Source organism: Giraffa tippelskirchi, chromosome 4 (assembly GCF_054371585.1).
Source record: "Giraffa tippelskirchi isolate mGirTip1 chromosome 4, T2T-mGirTip1v1.2.pri, whole genome shotgun sequence".
Lineage (NCBI taxonomy): Eukaryota > Metazoa > Chordata > Mammalia > Artiodactyla > Giraffidae > Giraffa > Giraffa tippelskirchi.
Genome location: NC_137278.1, coordinates 4,626,240 through 4,644,095, shown reverse-complemented (window position 1 = coordinate 4,644,095; position 17,856 = coordinate 4,626,240). Strand labels below are relative to the sequence as shown.

The window sequence follows — 17,856 nt, the reverse complement described above, 5'->3', positions numbered from 1 at the left end:
TAATATTTTCTGATGTGCATGTCCAGTACCTTTTCATAAAACACTCCCCCTACCCCACACAGTGTGCCCAGCATTTGTTAAGACCGTGCTAAGCCCTGTGCTGAGGCTGAGGCTGTATATACCTATCAAGGAGCCCTGAGATGAAGCTGAGAAGTGGACTCCGGGAATAGAGCCATTTTACAGCTGAGAACACTGAGGCTCCACAAGTGTCTTGGTCGGAGATCTTGGGCACGGCATCAAAAGTCGACTGGGCGATTTAAGTTGAAAAGATGATTTGAAAGATCCCATGATCCACATGGGACTTCCCTGGCAGTCCAGTGGTTAAGACTCTGAGCTCCCAATGCAGGGGGCCTGGGGTCCAATCCCTGGTCAGGGAACTAGATCCCACGTGCTTCAGCTAAAGATCCCGAATGCCACAACTAAGACCTGGCTTAGCCAAATGAATTATTTTTTTAAAAAGGATATGCAAAATCCCACCCTTTTACTTTTTGCCCCTGCCAATGGCCCTCTTCCCCACTCACTGGCCCACTCATGCGTCCCCCCACACACACATAGCAGGGTCTCCCAGGGTGCTCCCTGAGACTACCTTGCCATCTTGCCAGGTTGGGCCAAGGCTGGAGGCCAGGTGGGTGCACCTGCGCAGCCGCGTTGCTGACAACTTCCGGTCAGAGGACGCCTCCTTTGCTGATATTGCAGGTGGCCCTGGGGACCTGGCCAGGAGCTGCTGAAATGGGGCCCGAAGTCCCAGGAGCTCCCGGAGTTGTGCCTGCAGCCGATACCCAAGGTGATGGGGGCTGTCCTGCACTGTACATTTCACGGCTGACCCAGGGCCCACGTTTCCTTCCTTGAGTAGAGGGCAGGGGGCAGGGAGGGGCATGTTTTCAAAGGCAGAAGGGATGGCAATGAGGGGCTCTCAAGTCCCACCATGTGGGTTCCAATTTGTCCTCTACTACCTGGACGAACTTGGGTAAGTTACTCAATCCCTCTCTGCCTCAGTCTCCTTATCTGTGAAACGGGGATGTGAAAAACAGCACCTGGTGGTCCAGGGGCTTGAACTTTGGGCTTTCTCTGCCGAGGGTGTGGGTTCAACCCCTGGCTGGGGAACTAAAGATCCCACCAGCTGCACTGCAGGGCAAAAACCAAACCAAACGAACAACAACAAAAACTAGCACCTGTATCACAGAGCTATCACGAGGGTCACTGAAGTACAGTGCTGGCCCAAGCAAGTGACCAGTACCCGCTGTTGTTGCCCATCTCTTCCTTCTTTCCCCCGCCCCAAAACCTGCCATGTGGGAGCAGTGTCACGTGTACACACATACATAGAGCAAAAAGTAACCCTCACCTTCCCATGAGATCGCAGACATCTTCCTTCTGCCAGGATCTATTTCTACCAGGGTCTGTTCTGCCCCAAAGGGGTGCTGTCATTAACCATCCCTCGTGTTAACTGTAAGGCCATGTCAAGGAGTTAGACAATGCTAGGACCGCAGGATGGGTTGGTCTTTAGACCCCGTAACTACCGGAGGGTAGACTGCTAGGTAAGGGGTATTCTAGTCAAGGCATTTCAGTTGCAAAGAATGGAACCCACAGAGGCTGGCTCCTGTGATCAGGGGGTTCAGTTCAGTTCAGTCGCTCAGTCGTGTCTGACTCTTTGCGATCCCATGAATTGCAGAACGCCAGGCGTCCCTGTCCATCACCAACTCCCGGAGTTTACCCAAACCCATGTCCATCAAGTCAGTGATGCCATCCAATTATCTCATCCTCTGTTGTCCCCTTCTCCTCCTGCCCCCAATCCTTCCCAGCATCACGGTCTTTTCCAACGAGTCAACTCTTCGCATGAGGTGGCCAAAGTATTGGAGTTTCAGCTTCAACATCAGTCCTTCCAATGAACACCCAGGACTGATCTCCTTTAGGATGGACTGGTTGGATCTCCTTGCAGTCCAAGGGACTCTCAAGAGTCTTCTCCAACACCACAGTTCAAAAGCATCAATTCTGCAGCACTCAGCTTTCTTTATAGTCCAACTCTCACATCCATACATGACCACTGGAAAAACCATAGCCTTGACTAGACGGACCTTTGTTGGCAAAGTAATGTCTCTGCTTTTAAATATGCTATCTAGGTTGGCCATAACCTTCCTTCCAAGGAGTAAGTGTCTTTTAATTTCATGGCTGCAATCACCATCAGCAGTGATTTTGGAGCCCCCAAAAATAAAGTCTGACACTGTTTCCACTGTTTCCCCATCTATTTCCCATGAAGTGATGGGACCAGATGCCAGGATCTTAGTTTTCTGAACGCTGAGCTTTAAGCCAACTTTTTCACTCTCCTCTTTCACTTTCATCAAGAGGCTCTTTAGTTCTTTTTCGCTTTCTGCCATAAGGGTGGTGTCATCTGCATATCTGAGGTTATTGATATTTCTCCCGGTAATCTTGATTCCAGCTTGTGTTTCTTCCAATCCAGCATTTCTCATGATGTACTCTGCATATAAGTTAAATAAGCAGGGTGACAATATACAGCCTTGACGTACTCCTTTTCCTATTTGGAACCAGTCTGTTGTTCCATGTCCAGTTCTAACTGTTGCTTCCTGACCTGCATACAGGTTTCTCAAGAGACAGGTCAGATGGTCTGGTATTCCCATCTCTTAAAGAATTTTCCACAGTTTATTGTGATCCATACAGTCAAAGGCTTTGGCATAGTCAATAAAGCAGAAATAGATGTTTTTCTGGAACTCTCTTGCTTTTTTGAAGATCCAGCGGATATTGGCAATTTGATCTCTGGTTTCTCTGCCTTTTCTAAAACCAGCTTGAACATCTGGAAGTTCACGGTTCACGTATTGCTGAAGCCTGGCTTGGAGAATTTTGAGCATTACTTTACTAGTGTGTGAGATGAGTGCAATCGTGCAGTAGTTTGAGCATTCTTTGGCATTGCCTTTCTTTGGGATTGGGATGAAAACTGACCTTTTCCAGTCCTGTGGTCACTGCTGAGTTTTCCAAATTTGCTGGCATATCGAGCGCAGCACTTTCACAGCATCATCTTGGAGGATTTGAAATAGCTCAACTGAAATTCCATCACCTCCACTAGCTTTGTTCATAGGGATGCTTTCTAAGGCCCACTTGACTTCACATTCCAGGATGTCTGGCTCTAGGTGAGTGATCACACCATCATGATTGTCTGGGTCGTGACGATCTTTTTCGTACAGTTCTTCTGTGTATTCTTGCCACCTCTTCTTAATATCTTCTGCTTCTGTTAGGTCCATACCATTTCTGTCCTTTATTGAGCCCATCTTTGCATGAAATGTTCCCTTGGTAGCTCTAATTTTCTTGAAGAGATCTCTAGTCTTTCCCAATCTGTTGTTTTCCTCTATTTCTTTGCATTGATCACTGAGGAAGGCTTTCTTATCTCTCCTTGCTATTCTTTGGAACTCTGCATTCAGATGGGAATATTTTTCCCTTTCTCTGCTTTTCACTTCTCTTCTCTTCCCAGCTATCTGTAAGGCCTCCTCAGACAGCCATTTTGCTTTTTTGCATTTTTTGCATTTCTTTTCCATGGGGATGGTCTTGACCCCTGTCTCCTGTACAATGTCACGAACTTCTGTCCATAGTTCATCAGGCACTCTATCAGATCTAGTCCCTTAAATCTATTTGTCACTTCTACTGTATACTCATAAGGGATTTGATCTAGGTCATACCTGAATGGACTAGTGGTTTTCCCTACTTTCTTCAATTTAAGTCTGAATTTGGCAATAAGCAGTTCATGATCTGAGCCACAGTCAGCTCCCGGTTTTGTTTTTGCTGACTGTATAGAGCTTCTCCATCTTTGGCTGCAAAGAATATAATCAACCTGATTTCGGTGTTGACCATCTGGTGATGTCCACGTGTAGAGTCTTCTCTTGTGTTGTTGGAAGAGGGTGTTTGCTATGACCAGTGCATTCTCTTGGCAAAATTCTATTAGTCTTTGCTCTGCTTCATTCTGTACTCCAAGGCCAAATTTGCCTGTTATGCCAGGTGTTTCCTGACTTCCTACTTTTGCATTCCAGTCCCCTATAATGAAAAGGCCATCTTTTTTTGGGTGTTCTAAAAGGTCTTGTAGGTCTTCATAGAGTCGTTCAACTTCAGCTTCTTCGGCATTACTGGTTGGGGCATAGACTTGGATTACTGTGATATTGAATGGTTTGCCTTGGAAACGAACCGAGATCATTCTGTCGTTTTTGAGATTGCATCCAAGTACTGCATTTCGGACTCTTTTTTGTTGACCATGATGGCTACTCCATTTCTTCTAACGGATTCTTGCCCACAGTAGTAGATATAATGGTCATCTGAGTTAAATTCACCCATTCCAGTCCATCTTAGTTCGCTGATTGCTAGAATGTCGACGTTCACTCTTGCCATCTCCTGTTTGACCACTTCCAATTTGCCTTGATTCATGGACCTAACATTCCAGGTTCCTATGCAATATTGCTCTTGACAGCATCGGACTTTGCTTCTATCACCAACCAGTCACATCCACAGCTGGGTACTGTTTTTGCTTTGGGCTCCATCCCATCATTCTTTCTGGAGTTATTTCTCCACTGATCTCCAGCAGCATATTGGGCACCTACTGACCTGGAGAGTTCATCTTTCAGTGTCCTATCTTTTTGCCTTTTCATACTTTCATGGGGTTCTCAAGGCAAGAATACTGAAGTGGTTTGCCATGCACTTCTCCAGTGGACCACATTCTGTCAGACCTCTCCACCATGACCCATCCGTCTTGGGTGGCCCCACACGGCATGGCTTAGTTTCATTGAGACAGACAAGGCTGTGGTCCGTGTGATCAGATTAGCTAGTTTTCTGTAATTTTAGTTTCAGTGTGTCTGCCCTCTGATGCCCTCTCGCAACACCTACCGTCTTACTTGGGTTTCTCTTACCTTGGACGTGGGGTATTTCTTCACGGCTGCTCCAGCCAAGTGCAGCCGTTGCTCCTTACCTTGGACAAGGGGTATCTACTCACGACGGCCCCTCCTGACCTTGAATGTGGAGTAACTCCTCTCGGCCCTCCTGTGCCCACGCAGCCGCTGCTCCTTGGGCCTGGGGTAACTCCTCTCGGCTGCCGCCCCCGGCCTCGGGCATGGGCTAGCTCCTCTCACTGCCACCCCCGGCCCCCAGCCCCGCCTAGCTCCTCTCGGCCGCCGCCCCCGGCCCCCGGCCTGGCCTAGCTCCTCTCGGCCGCAGCCCCCGGCGTTACTGGTTACTGGTGGGATAAGGGGATCTGGGTGCAGACCAGGGGAGGGACTCCAACCAGGCCCCACCTGGCAGGCTGTCCTCACCACTCAGTTGCCGGGAAAGGGGGCACCTGACCATGCTGTTGTTTGTAGCCCTGATGTCACAGCCTCAAGCCAGAAGCACCCACGGCCAGGCGTCCTGGAGGGCCTTCTGGTCCTGTGTCCCTGCGTGACACAGGTCTGAGTCCTGCCTGGGAAAGCTCCTCTGTGTGTGTGCGTCAGAGTGGAATGGACAGACTCTGGCATGTTCTTAAAACAGAATACTACCCTCCACCCAAAAAGAATGGACAACCGCTATAGCTGTCTCAGAAACGTAAGGATGAGGGGGAGAAAATTGAATCACAGGATATGCATTGTATATATCACATCAAGTACAAAATTGAGTAAATATAATTTGGGGGTGTATGTGCTGGAGTGGCAGCTGCGTGGCGCTGGAGTGACTCTGAGGCGATACCCCAAGTCTAAGGGCAAAGGAGAAGGCCCAGCAAGACGGGAGGAGGGGCAAAATCGCATTTAGAATCAAACCTTATACCCGCCAGAGACACTCAGAGGGCTCAAACATACCTTGTGCGCACCAGGACCCAGAGATCCCACAGAGGCTGAGACAGAACTGTGTTTGAGAGCCAGATATCCTGGAATGTGAAGTCAAGTGGGCCTTAGGAAGCATCACTATGAACAAAGCTAGTGGAGGTGATGGAATTTCAGTTGAGCTATTTCAAATCCTGAAAGATGATGCTGTGAAAGTGCTGCACTCGATATGCCAGCAAATTTGGAAAACTCAGCAGTGGCCACAGGACTGGAAAAGGTCAGTTTTCATTCTAATCCCAAAGAAAGGCAACGCTAAAGAATGCTCAAACTACCACACAATTGCACTCATCTCACATGCTAACAAAGTAATGCTCAAAATTCTCCAAGCCAGGCTTCAACAGTACGTGAACCGTGAACTTCCAGATGTTCAAGCTGGATTTGCAAAAGGCAGAGGAACCAGAGATCAAATTGCCAACATCCGTTAAAATATCGAAAAAGCAAGAGAGTTCCAGAAAAACATCTATTTCTGCTTTATTGACTATGGCAAAGGCTTTGACTGTGTGGATCACCACAAACTGTGCAAAATTCTTCAAGAGATGGGAATACCAGACCACTTGACTTTCCTCTTGAGAAATCTGTATGCAGGTCAGGAAGCAACAGTTAGAACTGGACATGGAACAACAGACTGGTTCCAAATAGGAAAAGGAGTACGTCAAGGCTGTATATTGTCACCCTGCTTATTTAACTTACATGCAGAGTACATCATGAGAAACACTGGGCTGGAGGAAGCACAAGCTGGAATCAAGATTGCCAGGAGAAATATCAATAACCTCAGACATGCAGATGACACCACCCTTATGGCAGAAAGCAAAGAAGGACTAAAGAGCCTCTTGATGAAAGTGAAAGAGGAGAGTGAAAAAGTTGGCTTAAAGCTCAACATTCAGAAAACTAAGATCATGGCATGGGTGGTCCCATCACTTCATGGCAAACAGATGGGGAAACAGTGACAGACTTTATTTTTGGGGGCTCCAATATCACTGCAAATGGTGACTGCAGCCATGAAATTAAAAGATGCTTACTCCTTGGAAGAAAAGTTATGACCAACCTAGACAGCATGTTAAAAAGCAAAGACATTACTTTGCCAACAAAGGTCCGTCTAGTCAAGGCTATAGTTTTTCCAGTAGTCATGTATGGATGTGAGAGTTGGACTATAAAGAAGGCTGAGCGCCAAAGAATTGATGCTTTTGAACTGTGGTGTTGGCGAAGACTCTTGAGAGTCCCTTGGACTGCAAGGAGATCCAACCAGTCCATCCTAAAGGAGATCAGTCCTGGGTGTTCATTGGAAGGACTAATGCTGAAGCTGAAACTCCAATACTTTGGCCACCTGATGCGAAGAACGGACTCATTTGAAAAGACGCTGATGCTGGGAAGGATTGAGGGCAGGAGGAGAAGGGGACGACAGAGGATGAGATGGTTGGATGGCATCACCGACTCAATGGACATGAGTTTGAGCAAGCTCAGGGAGTTGGTGATGGACAGGGACGCCTGGCGTGCTGCAGTCCATGGGGTTGCAGAGAGACACAGCTGAGTGACTGAACTGAACTGATATGACAAAAGTTTATGCAAACTACAGAATTCGGGATGATGTTTACAACTAGGTGGAAGGGGAGGCGGGAGGGTGTCTGGAAGAAGCATGGAGTGACCTTTCCTGGTGTCAGTCATGTCCTGCTTCCTATGATGGGGCAGAGGTACACAGGTGTTGATTATGTCTTTCATTTTGCATTAGCCTCATATACGCTCTGATGTGTACAATTAATTTCACAAGAGTTTTGAGAGCCAGTTCTGTGCCTGTCAGTGGTCTGACAATCACTGTGGACACACACCATCCCGGGGTCACAACTGGAGCTGCTCTGCAGCCCAACTTGCTTGGGCTGCCAAACTTAAGGCGTTCGGGAAGGTAAAAACCATCCCATCTCAGTTGCGTTCTAACTTTGGAAAGACTGAAAATTAAACTTGAGATAATGTAGTAAATTGAAACCATACTACTAATGCTTTTATATCAAATTATGTTACTTAGAGTAATGTATTTGATGGCTCAAGGGTTTTAACATTAAAGAAAATTTGGCATTTTCATCAGATAAGTTATTTCAACTTGAAACCTACTGAATCGTTCAGTTTAGGATTAAATGGAAAAGTTTAAGAACGTTTTATTAAATGAGTTTTTTAAAAGAACTTTAGACTCACCAAGTTTGATTAGATTTACTAGATCTCTTTAAATACTGTTAGAAGAGGTGGCATTTGAAGGGTTTAAAAAGAAAATCAGGAACAGTTTTCAGAGATTTGTGAGATGCTCTTCTTGGGTTGTTTTCCTCAAATTTGCCTCGAATGAAATTTCTCAATTCTTTAAAAAATTAAAAAAAAAATTAAACATTTAATTTGTAAGAGCAGCTTATAAAAATGCATTTTTATGGAAGTAGACTATAAAAAAGATCAGAGTCAACTATTTCAGTTACAGATACCAGGGGCGTACGTGGTAAAGGAAATGCTGGCAATACTTTGTTGTTTTCTGGAGGACCAGGAGAGAGGCCCCCAACCTCATAGAAAACCCATCCCTCCGCCCAGAGGAGCCCAGATAAGATGTGCTGCGGGCCTGAGCAGTGTCGTGTGTGGGGAGCCCCTGCTGTTACTTTTGACATCTCTTTTCTCTTACTGCTTCCCCCAGAGGGTGAGCTCTGTTGAGCAGAACTCTGTTACAGTGTAAGGGTCAACAATGCGATCTGTATAGGGGACCTAAGAAAGTTAGTTTTAGGTTCATTTGTTGCTTTAATCATCTAACGAGAAGGGGATGACAGAGGACGAGATAGTTGGATGGCATCACCGAGTCCATGGACATGAGTTTGGGCAAGCTCCAGGAGATGGTGCAGGACAGGGAAGCCTAGCGTGCTGCAGCCCATGGGGTCACAAAAAGCTGGACACAACTGAGCGACTGAACAACAACGTTGTCGTGAAACCCAAGGAACTGTGAACGTAAACAGAATCTTTGAGGACATTCTCCGCCAAGATGTGGGCAAAGGAGGGTGCCATCAGCAGGCTCCCTGCCCAGCTGTGTTGGGGTGATTCTGGGTCAGTATCTGAGATGGGGGCAGTGGGGGTCTCTGAATGTGGAGCTGCAGGAGCTCAGAATCAGGAGACCCCTCGGCCGTTGGACTGCCAGGGAAGTCGGCACTGAGCTCTTTAGCCTCTTCTCCAGGACGTCAGGGTTTGGGACTTGGAATTTTAGAACTTATTAGTGAAATAAGAGAACTAACACCCCAACCGTCGTTTTCAGGTAGAGAAGCAAAGCCCACAGAAGGTCCTTGGGAGCTGTCCACAGCCAAGGGCAGAGCTAAGGCAGACCCCCTGCCTCATTTCCTGTGACCACCAAACTCCCTGCTCGGTCCCCTCCATGTGCCAGCTCCGGTGGGCACTCCTGCTCAGACCTGATGCAGGCTCACTTGGCTCTTCCTATACTCCACAGGCAGCCTTCTAACTCCTCCTCTCTATGGCATCAGGATCCCCCAACCCGACTGAGCTGTTCCTGGCTCTCCTTCCCAGTCCCACTGCAGTGTCCTTGGGAATCTCAACAAAAGGATGCCTGCCCAGATGGCTTCTGGGGGTGGGCCACGCCCCCTCCAGAGCCCCTGTAAGGGACGAGGTACTAAAGGCGGCAGACTAGACCCCAGTGTGCCCCAGGGCTGCTCTCCTTTCCTCCTGACCAGAGAAGCCAGGCCTCAAGACTGGCTGCTCACTGCAATCACCTTGGAGTGAGCTCAAGATTTTTTCTTAAAAAAAGGCAGCAAGTACTTTCTCCCAGGCCCAAGAAATGAGCAATTCTAGGGGACAGCCCAGGAGAGGGAATTTTTAAAGTTCTCTGGGTGACTCCCAGGTACACCTCCCAGGCTGAAAACTACCAACAATTTGATTTGCAACACTGCTTGAGAACAAAGGCTATGGTGTCCACCAGCAGAGCTGGCCCAAGCTGGAGGAAGGGAACACAGAAGCAGCTCCCGTGGGGTGGGGCTGCGTCACCTGAGGACACCATTTACGTGGTCTGACTTGGCAAGCACCTCCTGTCTAGTAGGACAGAGTGACAGTAACTCAGGTCCTTTAAGAGTTACCAAGGGATCCTTTGTGTACAGAAACTGCCTTCATGGTACTACACAACACTAAGTTCTACTTAAGCTGAAGCTAAATTTTAGTTTCCTTTTTGAATAATTTATTCCTCAAACAATAAATGGTGAAACCCAGGAGGTGGTGGTGATGGCGTGTGTATTGGTCAGGATAGAGTTTAAAAATCCCCGCGGCAGCTGCTGCAGGAACCAACCGTGTGGATAAAACGGCCATCACAGACCACGTGCCTCTCATCAGGTCTCCTGGCAAGTTCACATCGCCCCAGGACTCCTCCCGAGGTCGTCCCTTTACCCTCACGGGTGGTGGGTGCCTCCGTCCCGGCTGAACAGGAGGCCCAGCGAGGCTGGCGGGGCCCACGTCCGGGTGGAGCTCAGAATGTCCAACTGTGCTCCCTGAAGCCACTGCTTTTGGAGAACATGCTCTCCTTTGTAACCACCAGCGCTTACCCCTGGCCTGGCCATCTGCCTCCAGCGCCCCCACTGGGGCTCCCGCAGCTCCTCCTGTGGGTCCCTGTTCATCTGCTCCGCTCTCCCAAGCTCAGCCTGGAGGTGAGCGTGTGTTTCTGGACCAAATCTCAACGTGTAACTGACCACAGTTGGCCACACACACCTCACTCACTACCTTAGGGATAAGATTCCAGAAGAGATGAGAAGCCAGGAGCACTGTGACTGGATGAGAACGTCAGTCCAACGGCGGACTAAATGGGCTATCTGGGAAGCTCCCTGAATCTTCATTCAATAACTCCTAACCCGTGTCAGTTTTCTTGTTTCTGCTTTTAATTCTGCCATTTTCTCTTAATATTCAGGTTTTAACAGAGACAACAGGGCTATTGTTGCCAAATCCTGGCTAGGAATTCAGAGCACAGAAAGAACACTACAGCAAAGGAAACTATCAATCTGCAAAACTGACTTTAGAAAATAGTTTAGTACAATTTTGTTATAAAACTCATTTACAGGAGGTTATTCACATGTACTTATCAAATTTGCTCCTGATAATACATGGAAACAGAACTAAATAAACCGTGCACAGTAATTCCAAGGCAAATCATATACAAAGAAACAAAACAAGATTTTAAGTAGAATATTTTCATGTTGAAAGAATTAAGACTGAAAGAAGACAGGGCACTTTTTTATAATGCCATGGCGAGGACAAAAGTAACAGCTGTTATTTGTCACCTGCAGATTAACCGCCCATCAACAACACTGCTGTGACAGCTACATCAAGAAAGGCCACACAGTAATACGAACTGCTTTGTGCAAATACATAAGTACACCAACTAGAATCACAGTGCGTTTCCAATGCAATGTCGGTATGACCGTTTCTGCTGGGAGAGGCTGTTAGGACACAGACGTGCTCATTAGATTTTCTGAGGTGCTACTTCTTGCATTCCCAGACTAGGTGGATGGTGAACCAAAAGGTGGACATGACGTGTGAGAACAGGCAACAAACCCGTACTTAAATTCATGCTGTGTGAACAGGGTGGGCAAAGCTCCTGGCCCAGCTGTGTCTGTCACACCTCTTCTATAAGCTAACACACCTTCTAGACTCTCTAAACCGTTACCACTACAACTGTCTGCTAAATCAAGCATTCTACCAAGACAGGAGAAAAATAAACACAGTAACAATGAGCTTTCTTGCCAAAAGCCAGGCAGGACGCTTACAGAGCCCTAGCCCCAAGTAGGGCTCAGCCTGCCTCTGTGACTGGGGAGCAGGGGCTGACTCTGGGGACAGAGCACATGCTCCCCAGGTGACAGGGAGTATCCACCGCCATCAGCAGAGCTCTAGACACCAGGGAGGGACAAGGGGAACAGAGAAGTAGAATGTTTAAACCTTTGGCAACCAAATGCTCTTTTAAAGCTCTTAATAACCTGCTTCAGTACAATTTCTGATGAACACAAAGCCCTTTCTGCTTAAAAAGCAGAAAAGCAAAGACGCTTCAAAGGGTGCACATTCACATTCGGGGATGTGCTCTCTATCCCCGATTAGCTGGGGGGCTTCACAGTGTACATGACCAACCACGGGTGCAAACGCTGGTCGACTGTTAACACACACTCGCGTCTGTGAGACTTCAGCACCACCGTGTGTGTGCAGGGAAAGCCAGGCTTTGAAATCAGGCAGCCCTGTCCACGTCCAAGTCTCTAGACCTCCACCCACCACAGCCACTTTCTTTGGCAGAAGCACAAGCCCTCTAACCAGATGCCCCACAACAGCGCTGCATCTGCATCAGTTACAATGGTCTCCAGAGACAAGAGGAAATCTGTCAACTCTCTCTTTGGTTCTGAACTCCCAAGTATCTGCACTGCTTTCAGCCTGCTCTTTTTAAAGGATGTTTCTTTCCTGTCTAAAATATTGTCTCAAGTCCCCAGGAACCCCTTGGGAAGATGCTGAACACCCAGTTTTCTGGGCTCAACCTAAGGAATGCACACCTTGACACAAGCCACCTCAGCACTGATCTTGCACTTGGCAACCGCTGGATTTTTTTTTCAGAAATCTCGTAACATGCTGGGGGCATCTGAATGACGTGTCAAGAATTATGCTTTCATTTCATATTCTCCTAATTTAAGAAGAATGAGAATTTTAGCTACAGAACTATGTGCTCACTACTAGAAGATGAACTCGTCACAGAAATGCACTATTCTGTGTCAGGGTGCCTGGTCTACAAAGGTCATCAGTGGAACTTAACTAACATAACTTTATGCTTCCCAAGTTTCCCCCAGAAGACTCTAGTTGCTTTTAAAAAACAGAACTAGAGACCTCTGACACACCAGCACTAAACTCAGCTCCTTGCCAGACTATCTGGGCTGTTAACCATCTGTTTTGCCATAACAATGGTTTAAAGGACCTGCCCTCCTCACATCTTTTTTTTTTTTTTTTAAATATAAGGTTTGTTCTGTTGAAAATGATTAACATTTTAAGCAGGGGAAAGAAAAGCTGTCTACCAGATTAAATTTTAAAAGGATTTTGTTATTTGCTATACAAATATACATTCCAACTTCTACAACCTCCTCTCCAGGCTGACCTCCTTTTCTACAAGAACAAGAGATCAACACTGCAAACCTCCTACTTCAAAGACATAATTACTGATACACAAATGTCCTCTGAAAGCTTTTGCAACTGACAAAAAGGACCAAGAGGCCCACGTGTTATGATACATTTTGTTTTCCAACAGCAACAAACTCCTTTAAGGAAAAAAGCAGTCTTATCTGGAGAATCCTGTCAGCTGGTCATCAGAGGTCTGCAGCAACGGTTGTGGCTGGCAGCCTCTGTTGTTCAGCTGTACTATAAAACCCGTCTCCTCTTCGAGCTGCTATCCTCCTCCAGGCCCCTCTCATCCCAGGCTGAGTTCCTCTTTGTGTGGGAGCTCGCCCACCACTCCTGATCTTCACTCAAGGCCCTGGTCTCTCTCCTGGGGCCGAGCGCCCCCTCTTCCTGGTCACAGTTCTTTTTGCCTGTGGAACTGTCAGTACTAGCAGTTGGAGAGTCGCACTGTGTGTGAAGTGTGTGGTTGCTCAGGGCAACTCCCTGCTGCCCAATGGTGCATGGCTCCTGGGGACTCCCAGGGCAGCCTGGCGCTCCCGAAGGAGGAGCTGCTCCGGAATGCTGGGGGCTCAAGGGCTGCGGCTCCCTGAGGCTTATTCCTTGGGCATCAAAGGCCAAGCCCATCCTCCGCAGCAGTCTCGGGTCCCGAAGCCAGTCCTGAATGGGTGGCCTTTCAGGATCCTTTGCAGCATCAGTGACTGTGGCTTCTTTGGAGTCAGAGGGTGAGTGGTACAAGGAAGAAGCAAAAGATGTCTTGCTGAGTTCACCATCTTGCTTGCTGCTGGGTAGGCCACCCTGGGGTCTGGATGGCCCTGGAGCGACAGCAGGAGGGTGAGTAAGGCTCCTTTGAAGCAATGGTTTGAGCTTCAGGATCTTCATTGCATCGTGTCTGTAGTTCTTGTCACAAGTCTTAATAATGGCGCCACGCTTCTGTGCATCTTGAATCAGGTGATACCAGTGCCTATTTTCCTTGAAACAAAGAGAAGGAAGAAGATTACATTCCCAAAAAACACTCACGTGCTTGGGAACAAATAGTAAATAAACCCTCATGAACAGATTCTCAAGAATCCATTACTTATTAGACAAGGCGGAAAGAAAAAATAAGATGGAATACAGAACGATGAAACATGCTGCTACAAAACAACACTCGGCACCACCTCTAAGAAAGAACTTCTGCCATTTTGTCACTGTGACTCAAGCTATGTGGGTGAATTCGCTGCCATGCAATTCTGTCTGCTGTCAGTAGCCTTGTGCAGCTATTTGAATTTCAGTTAATTAGAAGTTCACTCCCTCAGTCGCACCAGCCACATTTCAAGCTCTCTGCTACCACATATGAGTGGGGTTAGTGTCCTCGATGACGCAGACACGGGAGGGCTCTATCACCCCACTGAGCTTCCTGACACTGCCTGCCTCTGGGAAGATGGCAGGCAGGCTCAGTTGCAGAAAGCTCTAACTTTTGAGTGCATGTTGATTGTTCTACTAACAGGTCCATAGCTGTCACCAAATTCCCAAAGGCTTCCCAAACTCCAACAGGCTAAACCATCTTAACCCACTGAGATACCATTCTAAAGATATCATGAAACTTTCTGTCTCTTCTAGAAGAGCTTAAGTTATGAAAAGCACATCTAAAGAAGGTGTAAAGAAAATCCAACCCATGCATCTCTCCTCTCTTCCTTTTAGAGGAAGAGAGGCAATAAACTGCTTATTTATAATCATCAAACCTCGGGCTTCCTTAGGAGAGAGACCACAGTGGAGGGAAAAATGATGAAGACTTTTTGACAAAGCAAAGAGAAGAAAAAGGATGGCTATCAAAGAGCCATACATGACTTAGGTGACTGAGCAACAACCCTCCTGTGGGCTCCTGCACTACAGGTGGCTGGGGGTATAGAGTTAGTGAAAATCGTTCAGTCGTGTCTGACTCTTTGCGACCCCATGGACTATATATATACAGTCCATGGAATTCTCCAGGCCAGAATACTGGAGTGGGTAGCTGTTCACTTCTCCAGGGGATCTTCCCAACCCAGGGATTGAACCCAGGTCTCCCACATTGCAGGCAGAATCTTTACCAGCTGAGCCACCAGGGAAGCCATAGTATTTATTTGCTGTGTGACTGTGCTCAAGTCACTTGACCTCTCTGAGTCTGTTCCCTCAACTGGAAAACATGAATGGTTATTTTATTTAAATGACTCTGAAATGCACTCTGTTTTCACATTTTATGATTTCTGACTGTTAGGGTGTCTTCGGGCCAGGTAGCACTCTCCATGTATGCAATCATGGGGAAATTCACGGCTGGGTGACTACAACCTCTTGTCTTTTAGTCAAACCATTTTTAAAAAGAACAAGTCCTGGCTCTTGCCTGAAAATCTTTCTGCCAGACATCTTATATGACAAAGTGCCAGCACTACAACTTGGAGAATAGAGGTCAGAAGTCAGGGGAAAAAAAAATCCCAGAGAACCCGTGAGGAAACGCCTCTGACTACAGAGGATAATGGCTCAAGCGTGTAACACACATGTGACCGTGAACTGAGAAATGACTGAGAAGTGTTAGTGAAACACTTTTAAGACTATCTTAGCCTATTTATTTTTTTGTATTTCCTATGTATGAACAAGAATGATATGATAAAAATCTGCCTAAAACTGGAAGATTCTTTAAAAAAAACAGTAAGACAAAAATCCTAAGTGAAAACAAACTGTCAAAGTTCAAGAGTAGAACATGAAATAATGGTGCATATCATAATTAATGGCTTCTTGGATTTGACAGACTGTAGTAGCAATGTGGACCTCACAGGGTCTCTTAAAGCAGCCGTGGAAATCAAGTCCACGGTGCAGTGATCTCGTGCTCCATGCACACATAAGCAGCACCAGGCCTGTGGCTCGGATCTGTCCCCAACTCAGCAGTGCCCTAAGAGAGTCCTGCCCTGTGGCTGGAACGCAGATGGAAAGCAAGTGGCCTTACTGTGATTTTTGCCGAGTCTGATGCACCTAAACCTGGTGTTTAATCCAAGTCCTAGATCACAGAAACAGTTCTGAAGAGGGGCTATTAGTCCTCATTTCGCTCCCATAAGGGAAACTGGGCTGAAAAACCAAAAAAGACGTCAGGGGAGAAGCCCAGGAAGAAACCCGTAAACTGGACTGGAAAGTCCAAATGACAGACTGGGAGCTTTTTCTCCTTAGTTCTCTCTGTCTCTAGCTTCCCAGAGTGGGACAGCCCTTCCTGGGCTTCTCCCCTAACATCTGTGAGCTCACAGAGAAGCCCTTGGTGGGGGAGGGAGGTGGGACCGTTCTCTGGGAATCTATTTCCAAACCTCAGCTTTCAAACTTCAGTTTCCTACGTCCCCTCCTGGGGCTTTCCTGCCCTTCCACTCCACCCTTCCCAGTCACCATCACAATTCTCACCCGCCCCCAGGCTGACTACAGAGCAAGCTGCCAGGGGCAGGTACAATCATCTGCGTGTCATATCTGAGGGCAGTAAACACAGGGGTGCCCACAAGGGCTTCGGTCATCAGGACACCTAAGACACACAGCTCTATAAACATTTACTTTTCAGGTTTGAATATTATCAGAATTCAACTGTATAAAAATAATCATTGTTACCACATTCTTCAACTGATAAGATATCAATTGTTAAACACTTTGATCCTTATGGTCACAGGAAAAACAATTTAAAAAAAAATCTTTAATTTACATGACTGTATGGCTGGGTCCCTTTGCTGTTCACCTGACACCATCACAACATTGCTTGTTAATCGGCTATACTCCAGTACTAAAGAAAAAGTTAAAAAACCACCTTTATTTTGAGGGACCTATAGATTCACTATAGATTTGCTAAAGCCTTTAACTGTGTGGATCACAACAAACTGTGGGAAATAGAGACGGGAATACCAGAGCACCTGACCTGTCTCCTGAGAAGCCTGTACGCAGGGCAAGAAGCAGCAGTCAGACTCAGACATGGAACAAGAGACTGGCTCAAAGTTCAGAAAGGGGCACTAAGGCTACTTATCGTCAACCTGCTTATGTAACTTATATGGAGAGCACGCCACGCAAAATGTCGGGCTGGATGACTCACAAGCTGGAATCAAGACTGGCAGGAGAAATAGCAACAGCCTCAGATATGCAGATGATAGCACTCTAATGGCAGAAAGCAAAGAGGAACTCAAGAGCCTCTTAAGGAGGGTGAAAGAGGAGAGTGAAAAGTGAAAGTTGCTCAGTCGTGTCCAACTCTGCGACCCCATGGACTGTATAGTCCACTGAATTCTCCAGGCCAGAATACTGGAGGTGGGTGGCCTTTCCCTTCTCCAGGGGATCTTCCCAACCCAGGGATTGAACCCATGTCTCCTGAATTGCAGGTGGATTCTTAACCACCTGAGCCACAAGGGAAGCCCAAGAATACTGGAGTGGGTAGTCTATCCCTTCTCCAGGGGATCTTTCCAACCCAGGAATCGAACTGAGGTCTCCTGCATTGCAGGTGGATTTTTTACCAACTGAGTGATGACAGAAGCCTGGAAAGTGAAAAAGCTGGCTTAAAATTTAACATTCAAAAAACTAAGATCATGGCAACCAGTCCTACCACTTCATGGCAAACAGATGAGGAAAAAGTAGAAACAGTGACAGATGTTATTTTCTTGGGCTCCAAAATCACTGCAGACAGTGACTACAGCCATGAAATTAAAAGATGCTTGCGCCTTGGAAGGAAAGCTATGACAAACCTGGACAGCATATTAAAAAGCAGAGACAACACTTTGTCAACAAAGGTCTGTACAGTCAAAGCTCTGGTTTTTCCAGTAGTCATGCACGGATGTGAGAGCTGGACCGTAAAGAAGAAGTGATGCACCAAAGAATTGATGCTTTTGAACTGTGGTGTGGAGAA

The 17,856-nt window shown here is 47.0% G+C and overlaps 1 protein-coding gene across 3 annotated transcripts in view; it reads right to left on the bottom strand.

The window, feature by feature from the left end:
• Nucleotides 1-10,855: 10,855 nt before the first annotated feature.
• The window catches only part of SETX (senataxin), an 83,866-nt gene continuing 76,865 nt past the window's right edge, over nt 10,856-17,856 (bottom strand). For all 3 annotated transcript variants that reach the window (XM_081590826.1, XM_081590827.1, XM_081590828.1), the window contains one exon: nt 10,856-13,958. In XM_081590826.1, the coding sequence (XP_081446952.1) occupies nt 13,230-13,958 (729 nt within the window). In that variant the 3' untranslated portion in view covers nt 10,856-13,229. The remainder of the gene's footprint in view (nt 13,959-17,856) is intronic.